Genomic DNA, 25,527 nt, shown 5'->3' with positions numbered 1-25,527 from the left:
CCGGATGACGGCACCAGGGGCGGCCTCCACGCGAGCCTGAACTGAAGCTCAGAGTCAGGGGCCCGAGCGGCCTCCACGCGAGCCTGACCTGAAGCTAAGAGTCAGGGGCGCGAGCGGCCTCCAAGCGAGCCTGAACTGAAGCTCAGAGTCAGGGGCGCGAGCGGCCTCCAAGCGAGCCTGAACTGAAGCTCAGAGTCAGGGGCCCGAGCGGCCTCCAAGCGAGCCTGAACTGAAGCTCAGAGTCACAGACCCGAGCGGCCTCCACGCGAGCCTGAACTGAAGCTCAGAGTCACGGACCCGAGCGGCCTCCAAGCGAGCCTGAACTGAAGCTAAGAGTCAGGGGCCCGAGCGGCCTCCACGCGAGCCTGAACTGAAGCTAAGAGTCAGGGGCCCGAGCGGCCTCCAAGCGAGCCTGAACTGAAGCTAAGAGTCACGGACCCAGCACAGCACGCACACGGAACTCTCAGTACTTCCTGCTAAACTTCTCTGTAAACCGAGAACTGCCCGAGGAGTGAAGTCTATTCTTTTCCAGCGTTACAGATCAGAGAGAAGAGCGATACAAGGTGAAACCGTCAGGCCCTGTGGCGCAGAACCACATCTTTAGAAGGGGGCACGGAAGGGAGCAGGACCCCTCGAGGCCTTCCTGGGACACACCCTCGGGCGCCCCCACCTCCTGTTTGTCGACAAGCTTTCGCCTCCTGGCTTTCCCCCAGTCCCAAAGAGCAGATTCAACCAGAGAAGTGAGAAAGCGCGAAAATGAAAGAGAATCGTCAAGCAGAACAAAATAGTAACAGTTTAGCCAAAAACAAAGTCAAGGACCTTTAGCTTCTCCTCAGGGCTGCAGATAATATCCTGAGCCATGTCCGTGAACTGTTTTGCAGATACTGAAACCCTCGCCAGGAGGAAGAAGTGAACTGCGTGCTGCCCCCCCAGCACCTTGACCCCAGGCCAGCTGGAAGCAGAAGGCAGATGGCTGAGATTCCCATAACATCACCTTGTTACCTCACCACCAACCAACCGGAGAGCTGCCCGTGAGCTGATCAAGTGCCCCGTGAGCCCCTCCCCTGAAGCCCAGCCGGAGTCCGGGCCTTCTGAGCATGAGCTGCTCGCTCCCCTCCTCTGGGGCCACAAGAAAGGCTGCGCGGTCCTCCCCACAACCTGAGTCAGTGGACGAGCCTTCCTGTGCACCGCGCAAACGGACCCAAGCTTGGCTGAGTAACGGGTCACGACAGGCCCCATAGGGTCCGTGTGTCCAGAACACCGTGCCCGGCAGGCTGAGGGCACAGGCGTTATCACGACTCTGCCGAGAGGCAGAGGGAAGGCCGGGGTGGGGTGGGGGGGAGGGGCTGGGAGTGCACGTTCGCTCACCTTGAAGACCAAGGTTACGGGAGAGGGAGGGGGCAAGGCAAGGGTGGGAGTCAATGGAGACTCAGATGTATCATTTCTGAAAACCTGGAGAATAAAGAGAGAAACACTGAAGTCACCTTACCTCAAGATCATCGAGGGAGCGGGTGATGCTCAGCCTCCGGGACCTCCCGAAGGACCTCCGGCTGGAGGCGCGCGGAGCCGGGGTCACGAGTCCAATGCCCCGGCCGAACTTGGAGCCCTGGAACAAAGACAAAGACCCGTTACCTGCTTGGGAGAAGACGCTCGTTCTGCCCGACCGGGGCGCCGCCTGGAGAGACTAGAGGAGGGGAGGCCTCCAGGTCAATCTCACGGTGCGTGGTCCCCACAGCCGAAAGCACAAAGTGGGAAAGGGTCACACAGGGCCCGAGTGCTCACTGGGCCACCTCCAGCTACGCGTCCAGAGGCGACCCCAGCCTCAACCCCACGCCCACGGGCAAGGGAACAACACAAGCGCGTGTCAGGGAAGCTCGAGTGGGCAGAGGAGTCGTTAGTAACATAGGCTGGTTTTCGGAAAGTTTGTGCTTTCACATAATTTTATAAGCGTTTTAGGGAATTAAAGAGTCTCGGGACGTTCAGCTGGTGTCTGAAGACCAAACCAGCCCCGTGGATGAAACAACCAACCATTAACACATCTCATCCTTTCTCTGGGAAATGACCAGAATTAATTCACTGCCGTTATGCCAGACGTCTCCCCAAATGTGGTTCAGCAAATAAGCCGTCACATTTTAAAAATAAAAAGCGTCACAGCTGAAAATCTCCGATTTCCTGGGCACGTGAAACCCTAAGTGACCAGCTTCAGGCACAGAAGGAGCTGCAAGTTTCTAAACACGTCAAGACCTCGGGTTCTCCGCTCCGTACCTGCGGAGGGACCCCAGGCATCCTGAGCAAAGACAAAACACACAGCACTTCCTTGAAGCCTCTGCGCTGAGTTTCTGCATCGTCAGCCTTGCAGACGCACCCGTGCCCTGCTGAACACACCTCCGCCGGGGACAGAGGTCCAAGCAAGGCCGTGCTGCAGACACTGTGTAGTGAAGGTTCAGAAAAGCGACCCAGAGCGGAGAGTGTGAGCTGAAGCGAGAGGAAATCCGGAACAAACGGGAGAGGAGGGAGGGAGACAGAGGCAGAGAGAGGACGGAGCTGACTCAGGGAGAGGGGACGCAGAGACGACTGGGACTCCTCGGACTCATCGTCACCAGCAGCAAAGGGGTCCCTGGCGCAGTAATGCGTCACCACACACTCCTCAGCCCCCGTGTTCCAGCAAGAGCCCGGGCGCGGACACATCCCCGCAAGCGCATCCTCATCTCTGCGCCTCCACCCCAGGCGGGACTGTGCTGCCAGCCTGCCCGCCAAGGTCCCTGGGCAATGCGATGCCCACGGAACTCCTGGGCATGGGCCTCAGGGCAGCGGGGGACAGGGAAGCGGGCCGTGAGGGTGCCGAGCCAGAGCCAGACCCCCAAGGGTCCGGGACTGTCACCCTGAAAAAGAGCAGCCGCGGAGCCGTGAAGAAGTGAGGCTGCGCGGGGCGGGGCTCGGCCTCTAAGGAGCCAAGTTGCCCAGAAGACCTCCTTGTCCCCAGACGGGCCTGGGACCCACCACGCTGCCTCCCGGAGGCCCAAGTGTGCTCGGGGGCCTGGTCTCCAAGACCCTCCGCCACCCACCAACCAGGGGTGAGCCTGTGCTCCCAACTGCGCTTCTGCTCCAGGGCACAGGCACCCGGGCTGGCCCAGCGGGGCTCTGTGACACTAACGGGCTCTCACGGGCTCTTCTCTTTGTCCCAAAGGTGTCCCCTCCCCTGCCACCTTCCTCTCCCACCCCCAGCAGCACTCCACCTCACTGCTGGGCCTTGCCAGCAAGTTACTGACATACTCTTGAGCAATATTTGTCTAATATTTTCAAAAAATATGCCCCGAGCTGAGTCTGTGTGTGAGATGTATTGGAATCCAGCGACCCCTTTGCAGACCCATGCCGCCCCCCACCCCCGGGCACCACCCCCCCAGTATGGCACACCCTTTCAAGAACTTCCTTCAGCCTTGTTTTCCATAAGCAAGCCCCCCTGGGGGAGGCGGTCCTGGAACCACAGGCCCCCAGCAGGCCCACCTCCCCAGCGGGGGCTGCAGGGCCTCTGCTCTCCGTGCTCCCTTTGGGAACACCTGCAGACACGCTGTTGGGGGAGGCACACTGACTGGAACCGCCCACCCTGGCCAGGCCCCACGGTAACCATTCGCACGAGTTGTTTTATGACAGGACCTCCTGGCAAGGAGTACGGAACTGATAAGCCACCACCAATAAGAAGAGCTCGGGAAAGGCCTACAGAAGACACGGCGCGTCCGTCCACTTCCCAGAACCCCTCTTGCTAGCGTCCATCTTGGCTGAGTGATGCGTGCGCCACCAGGGGAGGCTGATTTAGAATCACTGGCCAAAGACCGCCCGGAAACTAATCCCATCACCATAAACCCGAGGCTGCGAGCCGTGCGGCAGAGCGGTCCTCCTGGGCTCCCTTCCCCTCCTGCTCTCCACCCGGGCGCCCTTTCCCAATAAAGTCTCTTGCTTTGTCAGCAGATGTGTCTCTTCCAACAATTCATTTCCGATTGTTAGACAGAGCCCAGTTTCAGGCCCTGGAAAGGGTCCTCCTTCCTGCAACAGGCCGAGGGCCACCCCGGCCTCAGCTGAGGTTTGGCGACCTCAGCACGATCCCCCTAGATGGGGCCCAGAAGAGGGAGCCAGCCGGTGGGGTGAAGGCAGAACCTGGCCGCCGCCCACCCGCCACCCGCGGAGGGGCCTCCCGTAGCCCACACAGTGAGCTGGCTCATCCGGCCTCCTCGGGCTGCAGATGAGAAACCACAGGCAGAGAAGGGCCCGCTCGGGACCGCGGGGGCCAAACCCACCTCTCGTCTTGATGGTCAGAGCCAGGAACGCCCAACTGAAGGGTGGAGACACAAGGCCAGCAGCCCCGGGGGGGTAGGGCCAGGTCCCTGCTCAACAGCGCCGGGCACGCGGTGGACGCTCTGGGAGCACTTGGGGAACAAACCCCAGCGCACGGGGCCGTCTAGCTTCCAGCAGAGGCCAGGTCCGCTGAAGGTTCCCCAGGAGACCCCGAGGAGCGAGATTTCCAGCTGACGTACCTCTCTTGCTGAATCAGGCAGTGTCCAGTCAGAAAGCAAAGCCACCCTGACTGCCTCACAGAGCATCCCTGTAAAAAACCGCCAGCCAGGCAGCAGAGAACCGAGCGGGCAAAAGGGATGCACGGTGCCAGGAGGCCGGGTCAGCACAGGAAGAGGAGCTGTCTGAGCCTGCGGGCAGACATGGGGTGGGTGCGGCAGGACCCTGGCCTCAGACTCAGGCCCTCAGGGGCCACGGGCGACGGCTGATGTCAGGCAGAGAGGCCCGGGGAGGCGAGGAACCGCACGCTGGACACGGGCAGCGGGGGAGCACTGCAGGCCCCCAGCCGCTGCAGCCAGAGCCGGCAGCGAGCCAGCTGACCCGGGGGGAGGGGGCAGACCCCGTCCCCGAGCCCGGCACAGGAGGCGGCCCCGGGGCTGAGGGACGAGAGCTGAATGGGGCTCCTACAAATTCGGCCGTCATAAGAAGTCTAAGCCCAATATCCAATCAACTTTAGAACCAAAAGAATTCCACTTGCAACATGGCCCTGGACAAGCACGCAGAGGTGACTCGGGTGGCGTGAGAGCTGAGGAAGGGCCCCTCTTCACTGCAAATCACCTTCTCAAGAAAGAAGCCGAGACTGGGTCTCCTGCTCAAGAAAGAAAAGAGCAAGTGTGTTTCTTGTTGTTCAGTCGCTCAGTCGTGTCCAACTCTTTGCGACCCCGTGGACTGCAACACACCAGGCTCCCCTGTCCTACACTCTCTCAAGGACTTTGCTCAAACTCATGTCCATTGAGTTGGTGATGCCATCTAACCTCTCCATCTCATTCTCCTGCCACCGCCTCTCCTTTCGCCTTCAACCTTTCCCAGCACCAGGGTCTACCTGTAGAAAATTCTTAGAGATGGGAATACCTGACCCTCTCACCTGTCTCCTGAGAAACCTGCTTGCGGGTCAAGAAGCAATAGCTAGAATGTATACAAAACGACAGTCAAATCAAGACAGAAAATTAAGGAATATGCTTTGTTTATTCAATAATGTCTAAGAGACAGGCAGTCATCAAGAGTGACAAGAGACACTTGTTCAAAAGACAGAAACACAGCGTGGGCAGAACTTCCAGCTGATAAAGGAGGCGATGAAGAAAGCAAGGAAGCCAACAACAGCCTGGAAACAAAACAGAGACCAGGCGGAAGGGGAAGCCGAGGAAAGGCAGAGACCAGGCGGGAAGGGGAAGCCGAGGAGAGACAGAGACCAGGCGGAAGGGGAAGCTGAGGAGAGACAGAGACCAGGCGGAAGGGGAAGCCGAGGAGAGACAGAGACCAGGCGGAAGGGGAAGCCGAGGAGAGACAGAGACCAGGCGGAAGGGGAAGCTGAGGAAAAAGACTCAGACAGCACAGGGCAACGCCACGGAGCCAAGACCACACACGGCAGCGATCTCATTTATTCCAATCTTACTCCTGAGTCTCGGAACATCAAACTGCATTGGGGCAAACATCCAACCACCTGCCACTCACAGTAACAACCCTAAAACATGAAAAATGGAAAAGTTTATTAAAGGCAGAAAATGCTGACTCAGAGAAGGCTTGTGTAGCTATGCATAACAGACAGAACAGTTTCACCTCTAACAGAGGTTTTTAAATAAAAGATTCAATATGCCAAAAAGAAAGGGGGGGCGGGAAAAAAGAAAGGGGGAAAAATGCCACCATTGGTTTTATGACTTTGTGAGGTTAGAATAAACTTGACACCAAAACTAAACAACGAGAGGAGGAAAAACTACAAGACGGTCTCACTCTAAAGCGCAGACACGGAATCCTACAGGAGCACCAGCAGCCAGAGCCCGCGGTGATAAAGACAAGCCCAAGCGAGGCTTATCTCAGGAACGCACGCTGCGCTCAGTATTTAAACTCTATCGCTATAATATACCACGTCAGCATTTTAAATGAGGAAGCCCATTTGACTGTCTCAATGAGTGCAAAAGAACCAAAAAAGAAAGACTAAAATTCAACACCCATTCATGATGACAAGTACTCGCAAGCAGGAACAGAAGTAACCCTGGCAAGGCAGCTGCACGCAGAAAGCAGCAAATGCGCTGCACTTTTAAATATCACACGACGACAGGCGCGACTTCTCCGTATGTGCCATTAATAACAGTAGCACAGCATACAAGGTATCTAGAAATAAGTCTGGTCAAATAATCTAACAATAAATATAGTCAACAATGTTTATGAAGGTAAGTGCAAGACTTTACTGAAAGAAAATAAAGAAAATCTAAATGACGAGAGATACCACTTTCATGGATAGGACAGGATATAGGATATTTCATCCTGGATATGCTGTCCCAATAAAACAATCAATAGCAATTTTTTTTTGGAGGATTTATTAGCAGATTATGAAATCTATATAGAAGAGTAAGGCTCAAGCAACACCAAGATCAGATAAGGCACATTAGATACAAAGCTACAGCTCTGAAAGTAAAGTGTGGTTGAGGTACTGACAGTGGAGGTCAGAGAACCGAGGCCCACACGTATGTGGACACGTGGCCCACGGCACAGGGCACGGGTGGGCCCCTGACAGCGTGGATTCAGTGCTCCAGCCAGCTGTCCACACAGAGGGAAGAATTAACTTGTCACCCCTCCATAAAATGTTAGGGGAAAAAAGGAGAAAATCTTTCAGAGCTCAGGATAGTAGTCAACGTGTTAAATCAAAAGTGCAAGAGAAAGGCTGAGAAGCTGGAGAACATCAAAGTCAGGAACTTCTGTTGGTGACACGGCATGTGGAACACTGGGAGAGCACTCAGGGACTGTACGTAATTGGCAGAGGGTAACAACCAGAATCTGTAACTCCTACCAATCAGAGAAGACAGCCCAACAGCAACATGGGCCAAGTTTTCAGCAGGCCCCTCGAAAAAGAGGAAATCATCTTTGTGATCAAGGGAACACAAAGTGAAACCACAGCGAGATGCCACTGTACCCGAACAGGTTGACAGAACGTGGAGGAGCCTCACAAAGGCAAGTGTGGCAAGCGTGCGGGGCAGTCTGAGCTCTGAGAGGAGCAGGCGCAGGGCTGTTGGGAAAACAGCACGCTTCTGTGTGCTGAGGCCTTGCTGAGCTCCTGGACCCGACTGGGGGCGTGCAGGGTGACACCGGATACGGTTCTCACCGCTCCAGGGCAAGGACTGGGCACCGGGACACAACACTGGCAGGACTGTCCATCAGTGATTCCATCTGCGCCGGCCCCAGAGACCCGTCTACTGTCGACACGAAGGAACACAGAGACCAAAAGCTTCCCACTCGGCCCTACTGCAAAGCCACAAAGCAGCCTTCCATTCTCTGGACAGACCCTGAGAATTGCCTTCATATGCACACCTGGTGTGCAAGAATGTTCACCAAAGCATCGTCTGTCATTCTGTTAATGGCTGTGTGTGTGTGTGTGTGTGTGTGAGTGTGAGTGTGTGTGTGTGAGTGTGTGTGTGTGAGAGAGAGAGAGTGTGTGTGTGTGTGTGTGTGTGAGTGTGTGTGTGAGTGTGTGTGTGAGTGTGTGGGTGTGTGTGTGTGGGTGTGTGTGTGTGAGTGTGTGTGTGTGGGGGTGGGTGTGTATGTGAGTGAGTGTGTGAGTGTGTGTGTGTGTGTGAGTGTGTGTGTGTGTGTGTGTGTGTGTGTGTGAGTGTGTGTGTGTGTGTGTGTGTGTGTGTGTGAGTGTGTGTGTGTGTGGGGGGGGGGTGACTGTGTGTGTGGGTGACTGTGTGTGTGTGTGTGGGTGTGTGTGTGGGTGAGTGTGTGAGTGTGTGTGTGTGTGTGTGTGTGTGAGTGTGTGTGTGTGTGTGTGCACGCGTGGTAGTGGAATACTCACACAATGGGTAATTTTATAGCTAACATGATGAACTGCAGGTGAAGATAATAAGGCTAACTCTCTGAAGTGATAGCAGTATTAGAGAACAAGTTACAGACACTGTGTTATAAAGCCACTTAAAGCTTCAGTTCAGTTCAGTCGCTCAGTCGTGTCCAACTCTTCACGACCCCATGAATCGCAGCACGCCAGGCCTCCCTGTCCATCACCAACTCCCGGAGTTCACTCAAACTCGTGTGCATCGAGTCGGTGATGCCATCCAGCCATCTCATCCTCTGTTGTCCCCTTCTCCTCCTGCCCCCAATCCCACCCAGCATCAGAGTCTTTTCCAATGAGTCAACTCTTCCCATGAGGTGGCCAAAGTATTGGAGTTTCAGCTTTAGCATCGGCCCTTCCAGTGAATACCCAGGACTGGCCTCCTTCAGAATGGACTGGTTGGATCTCTTTGCAGTCCAAGGGACTCTCAAGAGTCTTCTCCAACACCACAGTTCAAAAGCATCAATTCTTCGGCGCTCAGCTTTCTTCACAGTCCAACTCTCACATCCATACATGACCACTGGAAAAACCATAGCCTTGACTAGACGGACCTTTGTTGGCAAAGTAATATCTCTGCTTTTTAATATGCTGTCTAGGTTGGTCATAACTTTCCTTCCAAGGAGTAAGCATCTTTTCATTTCATGGCTGTAATCACCATCTGCAGTGATTTTGGAGCCCAGAAAAATACAGTCTGCTACCGTTTCCACTGTTTCCCCATCTATTTCCCATGAAGTGATGGGACCAGATGCCATGATCTTCGTTTTCTGAATGTTGAGTTTTAAGCCAACTTTTCCACTCTCCTCTTTCATCAAGAGGCTTTTTAAAGCTTAAGAAACAGCAAAACTAATCAATACGGGATTCAAGAACTTCAAACCCTTCTGATTCTGGCAGGATCGTGGTGGCCACTTAGCTGGGAACACCCTCCCTTTTCCTGGCAACTGTCTAAAGCCGAAGAACAGGAGGCGGCGGCCCTGCTATGTGAGGGCTCCCTTGCTGCCTGTCTGCTCCACCTGGGTGTCCTCCCGTCTCTGTGCTCCACACTGCGTCCAACTCCTCTGGAAGCCCTGCCCCGCCGGGTCCAGGAGGGGCCGAGCACTTCTCCCCGCCGGAGTGGGGAGCACGGGGTGCATGAGGTCGGAAGGACCGCCTCGTGCGGGATGAGCGAGCGCAGAAAGCCGAGGGGCCCGATGTCCCATCCCCCTCCACCATGTCCCCGCGTCCTGTCCCCGCGGCATGCCATCCCCACATCCCGTCCCGGAGTCCCTGCGTCCCGTCCCTGAGTGCCCGCATCCCCACGTCCTGTCCCTGCGTCCCCGCGTCCTTCCCGGAGCAGGGTACCTCCACCGGCCGGCGGGCGGGGCAGGGCGGGGCGGGCCCTGTTATCTCCCAGACCAGCTGACTCTCCCCATCGTTCGACCACTGACTCTTAGAGAGCCAGGCGACGCTGAGCAAGGGCACTGTTTACAAGGAGGGGAGATCAAAGCCGCTCTTTTTAGAGGCAGTTAAATCTCGGGGGCCTCGCCCAGCCTTTTCAGTATTCTCTAGACTTTGTTTTTTTTACAGTCTATTTTAAAACTTCCTCTCATTGTACTAGAAGAGAGGTCAGTCTGTTGAATCCCATACTGTCCTCACGGGAGGACGCATGAGCCTGTCCTTAGCAAAGCCACAGAAGTACTGATACTGCTTCCAGCACCAATCCTCACTCTGCTCTTAATAAATAAAGAATTACTAAAATAATTTTAAGTTTTTTCTTCAAATGTGTTCTTTTTAGTTAAGTAAAACATGTTCAAATTCCCACAATACAAAATCGAAACAACAAAAAAATAAAATTCCAGCGTCCGGGACCCTACCAGTTTTCCCCTGCCGCCCTGGGTGACCAGGACTAAGTGTCTCCCTTCCATTTCTTCTATGTTTTACACATAAATATGTGTGTGCTTTGAAATGCATACGTTTACTTGGGGGGTATTGAAATGCTTTACACAAAAGCGGGACCATGTTAAACATGCACGTGCCCGGCTTTCCCGCTCCCTGCACCGTGCGGGCTGTCCCCACGGTGGCGCTCCGCCCACCCACCTCCCACCTGGCTGCACACCCGCCTCCCCTGCAGCAGGGGCAGCCACGTGACGAGGCCGGGCCCATGAGGGGCACCAAGAGGGTCCCCGCAGCTTCTGCCTGGCCTCCACCCCCCCCCGCCCCCACTCCTGCAGACCCCGCCCCCCACCCCTGCATCCCCCCCGCCCCCCACCCCTGCAGACCGCCCCCACCCCCCACTCCTGCAGACCCCGCCCCCCACTCCTGCAGACCCCCCTCCCGCCCCCCACTCCTGCATCCCCCCGCCCCCCACTCCCGCAGACCCCCCGCCCCCCACTCCTGCATCCCCCCCGCCCCCCACTCCTGCAGACCCCTCCCGCCCCCTACTCCGTCCTCCTGCAGGCTGGAATGTGGACAGCCGCTGTCTCACCCCTGCGGAGCAGCTGTCTTCAACCTCAAGTTCAAGCACAGGCACACGTGAGACCATGGAAACAACACAACTGGGAACACGGCTCCTAATGAAGGGGGAGCCTCCACGCCGGCCCTGGGCAGCCCACCCAGGCCGACCAGCGGAGAGCACAGCCCCACAGTTCAGGCCACGCCACGTGAAGTCCTGTGTAACAGACTGAGATCCATCACTTGTAAATGAGCGCATGTAGCCTACCGTGTGAAAATACATCAGTCTTCACTCCATTGTCAACAAGCACGTTTTATTCAATCGTATTTTGGTGACGACCACTGCTGCCAGTTTGGAAATGACTCACCCTTGAAAGCCTCCCCTCCTGCATTACCCGAGCCTCTCTGGGGCAGCTGACCTCAGACACTGGCCTCAGGACGCCTGAGAGGTGTCCGCCTGCACGGGCAAGAGTCAGAAAACGCTTTCCCTGCAGGCTTCACAGCAGAAAGGGTCCCAGAAAGCTGAGATCTGGACTGAGCCAGCGCACACAGGACGAGGAGACGGCAACAAAGCCCAGGTAAAGCAGCATAATGAAGAGAGGACCATCTGGACTCAGAGGTGACAGGACTTGGGGACCGACTGCTGACCAAAGGCGGTGAGAAGAGTCCTGCTAACAGCTGGCTTCCTTCCTGCAGACAGAATAGAAAGGCTGTGTGCCAGGAGTTCCAATGGGAACATTTAACACAAAGAGCTGTTGAGCATGACATGGAGGCAATCATGAGCACCCAAGGGTGGAGGGGAGAGAGAGCCAGAGCGCGCACCCCTCGGGGGCCCCTCCTAGCCTGGGGTCAGGCCTGCTTGCCCTCACTGGTCACAGGCTACCCGTTCAGGGGCACGATCGGCAGAGATGGCTGAAAAGAAGCTGGTGAGAAGTCCTCTGGGGCATGCAGAGCTCCTCGGGGCCCTGGAGAGCTGTGCCCTCCCAGGGCTGTGCTAGTAGAGCAGAGCCCGCCTGTCAGGAGCGAAGGCCCAGGCAGGTGACAGGTGCCCGGCTGAGTGACGGAGGCTCCACGCACACCAGGCCCCTTTGTGAAGACCGAGACTGACCAGCTCCAGGCACGCGGGAGAACCTCTGCGCGGTCAGCTGCTCACATCTACGTGAAACACGCCGAGGCCTCAAGGACACATACAACGAAGAAGGCCCTGGACCAAATTTGCTCGGAAAAGCCACTTCACGAACATCAGCAAACACAAGGACTCTGTGTGGGGACGGAGTTGGGGGGAGGGCAGCAGCGGGCACAGAGGCGGGGCGGGGCCGGCGTCCTGGGCTCTCCCTCTCAGCACTGAGCACTCAGCACCTTCTTCGCCCGCATCGGACGCTGGAGCTGGGTCGTGTGGACAGCACTCTGCCTGCAGGGCCGTGCTGGTTCCCGCGGTGCCAACGTGGCCACATTCTCCCAGGGCCATTGCCCAGGGCAGCCTGCTCCCCAGCAGCCAGTGCCGCCCCCCAGCCCGCCGCCCCACAGGCCCGCCCCCTGGGCTCTGAGTCTCTGCCCTTGCCCCCTCCGCTGCTTCCTCCGCAGGGTTCCATTCGCGCTCCCCTGGCGGTGAGCCAACTCTCGTCTGGTTCTTCCTGAGAACTTCTCTCTGTTCAAATCGCAGGCGTGTTTTCTGTCTCCTGGCCGGACCCTGAAGATGCAGCCTGATTCTGCACAGAGTAAGGCACTGAAGCCACAGTCTCCGTGGAGACGAGCTGACAGCAATTCCGGACACCACCCACCCGGCCTGCCGCCCTATCTGGCATCTCCCCCTCCCACGCCTAACGCCTCTTCCTCTTGGCATTTCTGGCACTTCCGGCCTCCATCCCTTCCTGGCCTGTCCTCTGCTGATGCAGACAAGCCTCACGCCAGCTCAGGCCAGGCCAGGAGGGACACCAGGAGCCCCAGCTTAGGACCCTGGAAGCTTTTGCCACTCCAGCCGGGGCTGTGGGGTTAGGCTATGCTAAAATGAGGAGAACCCACTTAGCAAAGAGCAATGGACACACTTCCAGAGACTGGAGCTGCAGTAACGTACAATCTATTACTACGTATTTATTACTGTACTACTAACTACAATTTATTACTACTTAGATAAATTGTGTGTCCGTCACATCGCAAGATGAATGCCACCTGACTATTGGTAAGTCACTGGATGTACATAGACCCTACTCTCCTTATCAGTAGGATGATGAGCTCACAGCATCCCCATTCAGGTCAAATAAGGAGATAAAGCAGACTGCAAATAGTGAGCGCTTCGTCGCCACTCCCCAGCTCTGGAGACATCCCTTCCACGCCAAGGGCTTTGTTCTTTTGTTACAGTGTAAGCAGCAATAGCCAACACCTTCCTTTTCACTACATTTTTGTTCAAGGTGAAAGAACATTAAAAAGAAGTCCAAGACCCTCCTAAGTGCAGACCACTGTCCCTGACAAAGGGTCCAAGATAACACAAGAGAACAACGAGAGTCTTTTCTACAAAGGATGCTGCAACAAGGCGTCCACAGCCAAAAACTGAATCTAGACACAGACCTCACACCCTCAGAAAACTAACTCCAAGTGGATCACAGACGTCGGTGTAAAACAAACAACCCCAAAACCCCTAGAAGATAGCACAGGAGAAAACCTAGATGACCGTGGGTTCAGTGATGTGTCTGGCACAGCACCAAAGACACGATCCGTCAAAGAAAGAATTGACAAGCTGCTGGACTTCATCAAAATAAAGAACTTTTACTCTGTGAAACAGGGTATCAAGAGAATGAAGACAACTCAGAGAATGGGAATAAATATTTGCAAAAGACACATATAATGAAGGACCATTATCCAAAACAAACAAACAGCCCTTAAAACTCAACGGTAAGAAAACAAACAATCCAAGACTCAGGGCTCCCCTGGCAGCCCAGCGGTTTAGACTCCACGCTTCCTGTGCAGAGGGCCTGGGTCTGATCCCTGGTCGAGAGAGATGTGCCGTGCAGTGTGGCCAAACAATCTGATAAAAAATGCGCCAAAGATCTTAACAGACACCTCACCAAAGATACCCAGATGGCAAGTAAGTACAGGAAAAGACATTCAACATCACATGTCATCAGGGAGATGCAAGTTAGAACAACGAGACACCACTGCACAAGTGTCAGAAGGGCAAAAACGCTCAACTCCGACACGCAATCAGGGCCAGAACTGAAGCGACAGAAACCTTCTTCCTTGCTGGCAGAAATGCAAAATGGTGCAGCCACTTTGGAAGATACTTTCTTACAAAGCAGAACACACCCTGAGCCTGCAATTCAGCAACCTCACTCCCTTGGAGCTGACCCACAGGAGTCAAAAACTTACACCCACACAGAAACCTGCACACAGGTGTCTAGATCAGCTTTATTCAGAGCTGCCAGAACCTGGAAGCAACCACAGTGTCCTTCAGGAGGGGAACAGATAAACAAACTGTGATGCCTCCAGACAATGGAATATTGTTGGTGCCACAGGAAAATGAGCTGGCATGCCAGAAAGACAAGGCTTCTGCTTAAAGGCACGTCACCGAGTGAGAGAAGCCACTCTGAAAAAGCTACGTGCCGGTGCTAAGCTGGCATTCTCCAAGAGCGGGACAGTGCAGACCGCAGAAAGCCTGAGTAATGGCCGGAGCTGACAGAGGGAGGGAGGGGCAGGCAGAGCACGGAGGGGATTCAAGGCAGTGGAAACCACTCTGCATGACCCACAGTGGTGAAGACACGTCCTCATACACTTGTGCAAGCCCACAGAACACACACCACAGAGTGACCCTAGGAGAAACTGTGGGGTCCAGGTCTGCTGATGGTGACCAGGTCCCCCTGGTGGGGAACAGGACGGCGGGGAGGCTGTGCACCTTTGAGGACAGAGGAAACGCCGTGCCTTCCCCTCCGTTTCATTATAAACCTAAAACGGCTCCAAAAGACAGTCTTTTGAAAAATAGAAAGAAGCCCAAGGTTTGAATCATGAACCTGCTTCATCCTGACGGCTGGCCTCAGACAAGTCCTTAGCCCCTGCAGGACCAGTCACCTGCCTGGACGAGCACAGCACCACCGTCTCAGGGTCCCTGAGGTCAGACCTCTGCCCCCGAGGAGCTGAGACCGCGTGGAGCTGGACGGGGCCGACGGGCACTTCCCACCAAGCAGACAGACGTGAGGCAACTGCCGTCCACCCTACGCTCCTGTCAGTGTGACGGCTCCCCGGCACAGCGGCAGTGGAGAGGAACCCCTCGTGGGGGACGCACTCAGAGAGAGGGCCAATGCCCATACTTCAGGTAACGCTTCGGCCACTTTCCGGGGCCTCTCCTCCCCAGCCCCTCCCCGACCCAACGGGGACGCCCAGGCGAAAGCTGCCGTCCACCCGTCCATGCCGCAGGTGGCCCAGCGGGAGTGGGTGGGAAGGCGGCCCCAGCCAGGCAGCTCAGACCCTGGAGCTGGGGGAGGGGCCCTCGAGGGCAGAACCCCCGAGCCCGGCCACTGTGGCGATGTGCTCAGGCCCTGTGATCACAGCCGTGTTTATAAAGGCACGGGTCTGCACTCAGACACAGCACAGGGCCACCCGGGCGTCAAGGGAGGGAAAACCCTGAGGGACTTCCAAACCCTCTGTCTGGAAGCTTTCTTTCAAGTGTTTCATGTCAGACCTGGGAAGGGGTCAGGTCTTGACCCCCTCCTCTACTCTGACCCCACCTGACCCACCAGCACCTTCCCGGGATTTTCAGCTTCTGGGAACAAAGGTGTGAACAAACGCAGAAGAGGCACTTCAAACCACAAAGGTCCTCTGAGAAGAGTTCCTCTCAAACCAGCTGAGCGGCGAGCCAGCCCCCTTGTTCCGGCCGCACCCCACGTCTCGCCCTCCCTCCAGCACCTGCGGGCCCCGCGTCCCGCCCTCCTGCCAGCACCTGCTGGGCCCGGTCTGGCTCAGATGGTACAGAACCCTCCTGCCAACTTTGGCAGGTTCGATCCCTGGGTTGGGAAGACCCCTGGAGGAGGAAACAGTAGCCCACTCCAGTATCCTTGCCTAAGAAATCTCATGGACAGAGGAGCATGGCGGGCTACAGTCCATGGGGTTGCAAAGAGTCGGGCAGGACTGAGCAACTGAACGGAACTGAACTGAAGGTATCACGCGCACAGTCCAAGCCTCCCCGAGCTGTCTGCGGCGGCTTCAGCTGCTGCTTCTCGTAGCAGCACCTCCTGCGTGGAGGAAACGCTGTGGGGAAGCTCCCTGTCCTGAAGGGAGCAGGCTGAGCGTCCAGAACCTGCCCCCATGGCACCCACCGCAGTAGGAAAGGATGGGAAGCGGGGAGGAGGGCCTCACCCTGACCGGGAGCTCACTGCCCCTCCACTGCCGCCTGTCCCACCTGACGCCCACCTGGGCCCCACCCAGAGCCCCAGTGAACCCAAGGGAGGTGCCATGAGGCCTCCAGAGGCACCCGGGCCGGGTGGGAGGAAGCGGGCCACGCAAGTGCCGGCGTCCATCAGTAACTGACCGAGTCAGGAACCACGCTCGCCTCCCCGACCCTGCCTCCAGGCTCACCTTCTTGTCTTCCTTGGTCTTCCTAACACTTCGATGGGGGCCGAAGATGTTCTGCACGCCAAGGGCCTTCCTGGCCCAGTCCCTGCGCTGGGTGCTGGGCGGGGGCTGGGCTGGGCTGCCCTCCACGCGGTAGCGGTCAGCGGGAATCTTGCTCATGGGCGGGGGCAGCGTCCCACAGTTGACGCTGGACCAGCCATCCGTGGAGTCAGTGTAAGACTCCTGGTCGCTGACGTGCCCACACTGCCACTGCCGCAGCACGTGCACTGGGAGCCACCGCTGGCTGGAGCTGCCGCCGGGGCCCACAGCGCCCCTCCGGGAGGGCGGGACCGGACACCTCAGGGGGCCGGGGGGGCCCTCCGCGTGCGGAGCGGGCCCCAGGTGCTTACCGAGGTCCCGGCACCTGTCAGCCTGTGGGGCAGCCTCAAACGGGGCCCCCTCAGGGTCGAGACAGAAGGCCCCATTCCAGGGGGCAGTCCAGGGCTGGGGGCCCCTCCCACCCGTGCCCTCCCAGGCGCCGCCGCCGGGGCCGTGCCTGCTGGAGGCGGCGCCCAGATCCACCACGAGCACGCGGCTGCTCCTGTCCTCGGGGCTGAAGTTCCCGATGCCGCTGTCGCTGTTGCTGCTGGTGCTGGTGTTCTGGTGGGCATCGGCGTCCCCGTCAGCGAAGGCCCGGGCCCGCACACCCTCGATCAGCTCGCCCATGTCCCGGTAGAGCACGGAGATGAACTGCAGCACGGGCAGCGAGGACGCGGGGAACTCCAGGCAGCCGTTGGTGTCGGGGTCAGCCGTGCACTCAAACCCGAAACGCCGGGCGATGCCCTGGTGGATCTTGTGGCTGAACAGGTCGGGGTCCACCATGAACACGTGGCAGGACGTGCGCAGGGTGCCGTCCTCCTCCTGCGCCAGGCTCCCGTCGTCGCCCGCCTGCATGGTCACCAGCCCGAAAAACCTCCTGTCGTCTGGGCACACGGCGCTGAAGGCCAGCCTCTCGGCCGGGTAGCGGGCCAACACGGCGGCCTTGTCCGTGCACAGCTGCACGCAGTCGTGCATGACCTTCATGGTCACCAGCGAGTGGATCTTCTGCTCGGCCCGCAGGCGCCGCAGGCAGCCCCGGATGGCCTGCACGCTGTCCGACTCCAGGCTGCAGCCGGCAGACGGCAGCTCGATGGAGCCCAGGTAGCCCACAACCATGGCCACGTTGAGAATACTTGCATCCAGCCCAAAGTCCTCAGGAGCCTCCAGCCCCGCGCCGAAAGCAGAACCGTGGTTCCCCGCTTTGGGCGTCTCCTCCTTAGAAGGCAGGCTGGGGTGCGGGTGACTTGCACTCTCATGTGTAAGGTCACACCGGCCAGCGGCCGACTCTGAAAGCGACCTCTGCTTCAGCTTCAGGGGCTCTGAACTGCTGGCTCGAAGGCCAGGGTTTTCAAAGATCATGTTGAAAATCCCTCCTGACTGCATTTCCTCAACGACTCTCTCTGCCCTGTTTATTCCTAAAGCCTTAGAGTCGAGCTTGGGCTTCAGCCAGCCTTTTCCTTCGTAAAGGCCGAACTCCTCGTCACTGGAGCAGGACTCCAGGTGGCCGCCGCCCTCCGCGATCACCATGTGCAGGACCCCAGAGCACTTCCCGATTAACTTCACCACGTCTTCATGGGACGCTTTCTTCACGTTGATCTCGTTGACGGCCAGGATCTGGTCGCCGGCGCGGAGGCCCACGAGGTCAGCGGGGCTGCCCCTGAGGACGCAGCTGAGCACGCAGGGCGCCTGGCCCGAGAGCGTGAAGCCGTAGCCAGCCCGGCCCCGGGCCACCTCCACGCTGCGCAGGCGCGGGGGCGCCGGGTCCCCCGCTCGGAACATGTTCGCCGCGCCCGGTGCATCGCTCACCCCACCGGCCGGCCCATGGCGCGAGGCTGCCAGCAGCCAGCCCGGTCTCCTTGGAGGGGTGCCCTGCGGAGGAAGAAGAGAGAGCTGGTTGTTGAAGATCGTACCCTGTACGGTGTGCTTGCTTAAACTCGAACGCACAGCTCCCAGCGCAGCCACCGCGGGGTCAATGCGCAGGAGGGGCACGGTCGCTGTGTAGCCCAAGGGGCCCCCTTGAGGGGCAGGCCTTCTGTCCTTCCGACCCCCACCTCGGCCCACCCCACTCACAGTGTGAGGAACACAGGACTCCAGCAGAAGCTGCCCCCTCGGGTCTGGACGCAGAGAGGCCCATCCTGGGACCCCCAGGGCCCCAGTGGGCCCCCACCCCGCCCTGGGGGCAGTGCAGAGCCCCAGGGGGAGTGGCCACCCCTAGTCCAGCCTGGCTTCGATCACCACTGCTATCCACACCAAGTCCGCCCCCAGGAAGGGCCGTCTGCTGGTTCTCTCTCACATCCGCCACCCTCTCTCCACTAACTGATTTTGAACAAGGCGTGGTGTGGAGAGAACACACCAGCCTGAAACAAGTCCTGCAGGATGGAGGCCACCCCGCGGAACAGACGAGACAAGCAAGGAGAGCATGGGAATCTGTACTTAATTGTCCCACAGGGATGACTGCACAGTGAAAAGGACTGGTTGTCACCAGGAACAAACCCGGGTTGGCCACCCCGGGTTCCAGCAGGAGGACGCGCAGGACTGGGCACATTGGTCCTCTTGGCTCCAATCCATCACAGCGAGAAGCTGCAAAGCAGAACCAACAATGGGAGAAGGTCCAGTGGGGGAGGGGGTGGGGTCCAGGGGAGACGGGCCCCAGCTTCCAGAACCCCGTCCCGAGGACACACACGGACCCCCAGAGACACGTGTGCCCAGGGAAGCTTGTCACAGACTCAGAGCCAGGGTTCTTACTGGGGGGCCGGCCCTGCGGGCCCCTCTGCTGGGCAGACACTCAATCCAGCCCCAGGGTGGAGGGTGTAAGCACAGACAGAGCATGGAGGCACAGGGAGCCCCCATCCGTGGGGGTGCTGGGGGCCCTCCCGACACCCCAGCTCCTGGATGCCAGCCCCACACGTGGGCCTCTCGGAGGACGGCAGTCAGGACCGCTGGGAGGACCCCTCTCCTCACAAAACCCTTTAAAGCTCACTTCCAAAAGCAACACGCTGAGTAAATTATACTGTGAAGATCCAAGATATAATAGAACATGTTTTTTTAAAGAGTGTATGTTTTTTAAACAATTGTTTTAACATTGTCAGAAGAAATTCTCAGGTCTTGGGAAACAGTTTCCAGTAACAGAAGCCTAACACAAAGTAACTGATGCTCCCCACCAAAAAAGTGCAAGAGCTGGACAAAAGGGAGAGCATGTTATCATAGGACTACAAGGGCAGCCTCAGGCATGACAGAACAATGGTCTGCAGGATGTATGTTTAATTATTTTATGATGAACAAAGAATAATTTATTTCTAAAGTGGAAGTGAAAGTCGCTCAATTGTGTCCAACTCTGTGATCCCATGGACTATAGAGTCCATGGAATTCTCCAGGCCAGAATACTGGAGCGGGTAGCCTTTGCCTTCTCCGGGGGATCTTCCCAACCCAGGGATCGAACCCAGGTCTCTCACATTGCAGGTGGATTCTTTACCAGCTGAGCCACAAGGGAAGCCCAAGAGTACTGAAGTGAATAGCCTATCCCTTCTCCAGTGGAGCTTCCCGACCCAGGGATCAAAGCAGGGTCACCTGCATTGCAGGCGGATTTTTTACCAACTGAGCTATGAGGGAAGCCCTAAATCACCACATTATTTAATATCTGAGTGATGCCAAATTAACCATTCAAATATGACTGGAATTAATGCCCATCACTGAAGGTGTGTTTATCAGTCTGCCATGCACTGTCCTCCACTCTTCCCACCGGATCTCCTAAAGGGGTGTGGGCTGAAACACGCCCCAGAGCCACCCACGTCCAGACTCCTGGAGCCTGTCACCTCACGAGGCCAAGGGGACCCTGCAGATGTGATGAGGGGAAGGGTCCTGGGAGGGAGGTCCCCCTGGATTCACAGGGTCAGGGAGGACATGACCACAGGGTCATCGTCAGAGGGAAACAGGAGGTGGGAGTCAGAGAGAGGCCTTGATGAGGGCAGCAGAGAGCAGAGCGCTTGGCCTGGAAGGTGGGGGGTGGGGGGTGGGCCCCCGGGGGCCTCCAGGAGGGAGCAGCCCCTCCTCCACGCAGGCTTCCCCAGAGACGCTGATTCTGGGCTCCTGGCAGGGCTGTCTGGGAGCTTCATAGTTGGGCAGGCATGTGTGTAAGATGTCACTGTGATGCAGGTGTGACTGTTATTCCCATTTTGCAGATGAGGAAACAGAGGCACAAAGAAGTAACTTGTCTTCAGCTGCAGAACTACTCAGCGTCAGAGGTGGGCTTGAACCTGCTGCTCTGGGCTTCCCCGCTCCCCACACAAAGGGCTTCCGAGAGGAAGCAGAGCGGTACTGGGAGGAGACCACCAGCAGACCCCTGTACTTCAAACCCACCCCCAGCGCCACCCTTTCCCAGCAGGGGCCTCCAGCCACCACCCTGGCTGCTGACACCAAAACCCACCAGGCACCGCCTTCCCCAGACACCCCTCGGGGACACACACACACAGCCCCGGAAACATACCAGATGCACGCTGACCGCCCTGTGCCCCAGCCACCTCATCCCCCAGTCCATTCCAGCCCTGCTCCACGGCCACTCCAGCGCATCTGCCTCCCCCAGCCACAGGGCCCGAACCACCCAGGGCCCTGGAAGAACACAGGCGGCTGCGCTCATCGAGGCCACCACCCAGCAGCGCCCTTGCCCAGCTTTCACCCTGAAAGGGCCCCTTTCCACGCCTGCCGGCGTCAGTAAGGCCCGTCACCTGTTCATCGGTGTCACCAGCAGCCTGCCACGTGCTGGACGGGGCCAGACATAGGACTGTTAGGAGGGAAGGTCCCTTCCTGCGAAGAGCCCTGGGCAGGGGTCGAGGAACCAGAGGCCCCCATAGCAGCAGCTTCTGAGGGTGTCCGCAGCCCCGCCGGCAGCTCCCAGGCGACCCGGGAGGCACCCCCCCACCACTGTGCTCCCTGCAGATCACTGCTGCCGGCTCCCCATCCCTGTCCCCTCTCCCTGAGGACCCGCTTCCTCTCTGAATGCAAAGCCCCCGTGTGGGTAACCCCGTGGCCTGACCACCTGCTGAACGCTCTCCTAGGCGCCAACCCCATTTCCCGAGCTCTCAGCCACGTGTCACCCAAACACGACCCTGCCCCTATGCCCACCCAGCCACCCAGGCCCTGTCCCTTGTCCCCGGCACCTTCGTCCCCCTGATGCCCCACCCTGGGCCTTCTCCGTGCCTCTGCTCTCGCCAGCAGCCCCACTCAAGGTCACACATGTCCACACGCTACTCCCTGGCCTCACGCTGATCCTGCACCCCAGAGACCCCACTGCAGGCCCCCGCAGCCACCCCGCCTCTCCTACCCACAGCTGCTCCCGCTGCCCCACCTGCTGCGCCCACTCCAGTCCACCACGCTCTCCGCCCCTCTCCGAAGTCACACTCACAGCCCCAGGGCCCTCAGCACCCCCGTCAACCCTGACAGTCTCCCCCAGCCATTCACGACCACCCAAACCCACCCGGGGGCCCGGCTCTCCCCTCCCTGTGGCCTGTCTCTTACTTTACAGAGAAGACAAACCCCACCAGCCCACCCCGCCCCCACCACCCCACCCCACCCCACCCCGACCAGCCCTCCCCCAGGAGTGCGCACCCTCCCCTCTCCTTCAGGCCAGCATCTCCCCTGGACCCTCGACACCGTCCCCACCACCTCGGGGTAAGGGGGACGGACACCACCTGCCGGGGTCTGAAAATACCCAAACCTCTCTAAACACGGAAGGAGTAAATGCCTCCTTCCCCAGAGCCACGCTGCCGCTCCCCCAGGCAGCTTCTTAAGGGCTCATCCGTACTGGGGGCCCAGCCCTTGGTGCCTCTGAACACCGCTCACACCAGCCACCGAGGACCACACGGCCTGGACCAGCAGGCGCACCGGGTCCTCTCCCCCAGCTGCTCAGCAGACTCAGCAGATTCCGCACGTGCGCGTCCCCCCAGGCTCCTCCACGTGGCTTCTCTCCCTGCCCCCGGCAATCACGCCCACCCCAGAGAGGGTCTCCCACCTTCTGATCTCCACCTGCAACTCTTGGGCAAGCTCAAGGGCACCACAAACTCAACAGTCAAAACAAACCCCCTTCCCCAAATCCACCCCCTCTCCGTGACTGGCCCGCCACTCGCTCAGTCACATAGCAGGGGGGAAGGGGGGTGGCCAACACAAGTGGGGGCTCCCAGAAAGACTCCTGAGACCCCGATCAGGACACGTGGAGATTCACACAGATGCATTTTCAACTGCAGAGGAAGGAACACTTCTGAATGCATTCTATGAACCAGTACCACCCTGATACCAAAACCAAATATATCACAAGAATAAAAAATTAAAAGCCAATATCACTGATGAATACAGATGCAAAAATCCTCAACAAAATATTAGCAAACTGAATCCACAACATATTAAAAGTACACCATGATCGGGTGGGATTTATCCCAGGGATGCAAGGATTTTTCAGTATCTGCAAATCATTGTGATAGACCACATTAACAAATTGAAGAATAAAAATAATATGATCATCTCAGTAGATACAGAAAAAGCTTCTGACAAAATTCAACATCCATTTATGATTAAAAAAAAAACTCTCCAGGAAGTACACATAGAGAGAACCTACCTCAACATAATAAAGGTCACATATGACAAACTCACAGCTAAGATGGTACTCAGTGGTGAAAAGCTGAAAGCATTCCCTCTAAGACCAGGAGCAAGACAAGGATGCCCACTCTCACCACTTTTATTCAACACAGTCTTGGAAGTCCTAGCCACAGCAATCAGAGAAGAAAAAGAAATAAAAGGAATCCAAACTGGAAAGGAAGAGTAAAACTCTGCAGATGATACAGTACTATACTGAGGAAATTCTGAAGACACCACCAGAAAACCACTAGAGCCCATCAGTGAGTCTGATAAAGCTGCAGGATACAAGATCAATAGACAGAAACCTACCGCATTTCTATTCACTAACAACGAACCATCGGAAAGACAAACTAAGGAAACAATCACATTTCCCATCACATCAGAAGGAATAAATAGTCGTGAACAAACCTACCCGAGGACGTGAAAGACCTGCACTCAGAAAGCTACAGACGCCACTGAAAGAAGAGGTAGACGACACAGACGGACGGAAAACACACCACGTTCACAGACTGGGGGACGGACACTGTGAAAACCTCCACGCCACACAAAGCAATCTGCCGTTTCGATGCGATCCCTACTAAAATGCCAAAGGCATTTTTCACAGAAATAAAACAAGTTTAAATTTTCTATTGAAACACACAAGACCCTTAATACCCAAAACAATCTTGAGAAAGAAGAACAGAGCTGGAGGAATCACACTCCCTGACTGCAGACTATGCTACAAAGCTACAGGAGTCAAAACAGCATGGTCCTGGCACAAAAGCTGACACACACACAGATCAACGGAGCAGAACAGTGAGCCCAGAAACAGCCACACACGCTTATGGCCAATTAATCCACAGCAAAGGAGGAAAGAATACACAGTGGAGAAAAGAATCCCTTCAGCAGGGCTGAGATAACTGGAGAGCTTCAGTGGATGAAATTAGAACGTTCTCTAACACCACATACAAAAATAAACTCAAAAAGCATCAAAACCCTAAATGTAAGGCCAGAAACCATAACACTCCCACATGAAAACACAGGCAGAACACTCTTTGACATAAATCACAGCAATATTTTTAATTCATTTCCTTAGCAAAGGAAATAAAAGCAAAAATAAACAAATGGAGCCTAATTAAATTTAGAAGCTTTTGCACAGCAAAGGAAACTATGGACAAAATGAAAAGATAACCTACTGAATGGGAGAAAACATTTGAAACGATACGACCAGTAACGGCTTAATATCCAAAATACACAAACAGCTACTACAACTTAACATCAACAAAATATCTGATTAAAAAAGTGGGTGGAAGACCTGAATAGACATTTTTCCAAAGAAGAAGTGCAGATGGCCAACAGGCACATGAAAAGATGCTCAACGCTGCTAGTCCCTCGGGAATGCAAATCAAAACCACAATGAGATACCACCTCACACCCGTCAGACGGCTATCATAAAAAAAGAACATGAATACCAAATGTTGGCGAAGATGTGGAGAAAAGGGAACCCTCATACCCTGTTGGTCACAATGTAAATTGGTGTGGTCACCGTGGAGGACAGTCCCACTCCTGGGTATATGAAGTGGAAAGTGGCTCAGTCGTGTCTGACGCTTTGTGACCCCACGGACTGTCCGTGGAATTCTCCAGGCCAGAACACTGGAGTGGGTAGCCTTTCCCTTCTCCAGGGGATCTTCCTGACCCAGGAATCGAATCGAGGTCTCCTGCGTTGTAGGCAGATTCTTTATCAACTGAGCTATCAGGGAAGCCCTCCTGGGTATATAATCCCCCCAAAAAAAATAACTCAAAAAGATACATGCACCCCGACATTCATAGCAGCACTGTTTACAACAGCCAGAACACAGAAGCAACCTATGTGCCCAACAACAGACAAACAGATGAGGAAGATGTGGTGAATACATGCAATGGAATACTGCTCAGTCATTAAAGAGTGAAATCCTGCCATTTGCAACGACATGGATGACTTGGAGGGTATTACGTAAGTGAAATAAGTTAGAGAAAGACAAATACTTATCACCTACATGTGGAATACCATTTATATTATAACATCACTATACGTGGAATCTAAAAAATACAATAACCAGTGATTATAACAAAAAAGCAGCAGACACAGAGAACAAAATAGTGGTTACCAGTGAGGAGAGGAGTTGGAGGGGCAAGAGAGGCGGAGGACTAGGAGGTGCAGACTATTGCGTATAAAACAAGCTACAAGGATCCATCGTGCAGCACAGGGAGCACAACCAGTATTTTATAATAACTATGAACGGAACACCACCTTTAAAATCGTGGCTCACTATATTGTACACCTGTAACTTACATGACTTTGTACATCAACTATACTTTGACTAAATAAATAATTTGCCCTGCAAAAAGCAAAGCAAAACAGAAAAGATGAAGCCTCAAGCAAAGGTTATCACAGACAAGGAACAACCGTGCAGTCTGCAAAAATCCACAAGTAA

At 56.2% G+C, this 25,527-nt stretch overlaps 1 protein-coding gene across 17 annotated transcripts in view; it reads right to left on the bottom strand.

Moving 5' to 3' along the window:
* The window catches only part of RGS12 (regulator of G protein signaling 12), a 118,128-nt gene that overhangs the window by 75,511 nt on the left and 17,090 nt on the right, over window positions 1-25,527 (bottom strand). For 14 of the 17 annotated variants that reach the window (XR_015166052.1, XR_015166053.1, XR_015166049.1 and 11 more), the window contains exons 2-3: window positions 16,376-18,319; window positions 1,490-1,606 (exon numbers count right to left, since the gene is read on the bottom strand). Coding sequence is in view for 10 of the 17 variants with exons in the window: in XM_086407365.1 (XP_086263491.1) it covers window positions 1,490-1,606; window positions 16,376-18,229 (1,971 nt within the window). In the remaining 7 variants the exon portion in view is untranslated. Of the gene's footprint in view, window positions 1-1,489; window positions 1,607-11,106; window positions 11,504-16,375; window positions 18,320-25,527 lie in introns of those variants that run through there. The other 3 variants (XM_086407377.1, XM_086407379.1, XM_086407378.1) reach the window with 2 other exon arrangements.

This window comes from Bos grunniens, chromosome 6, assembly GCF_055505025.1.
Source record: "Bos grunniens cultivar Pamir isolate PY7600 chromosome 6, Bosgru_T2T1.0, whole genome shotgun sequence".
Classification (NCBI taxonomy): domain Eukaryota; kingdom Metazoa; phylum Chordata; class Mammalia; order Artiodactyla; family Bovidae; genus Bos; species Bos grunniens.
Note: the sequence above shows the minus strand (reverse complement) of the source record. Positions and strands in the feature narration are given on the sequence as shown.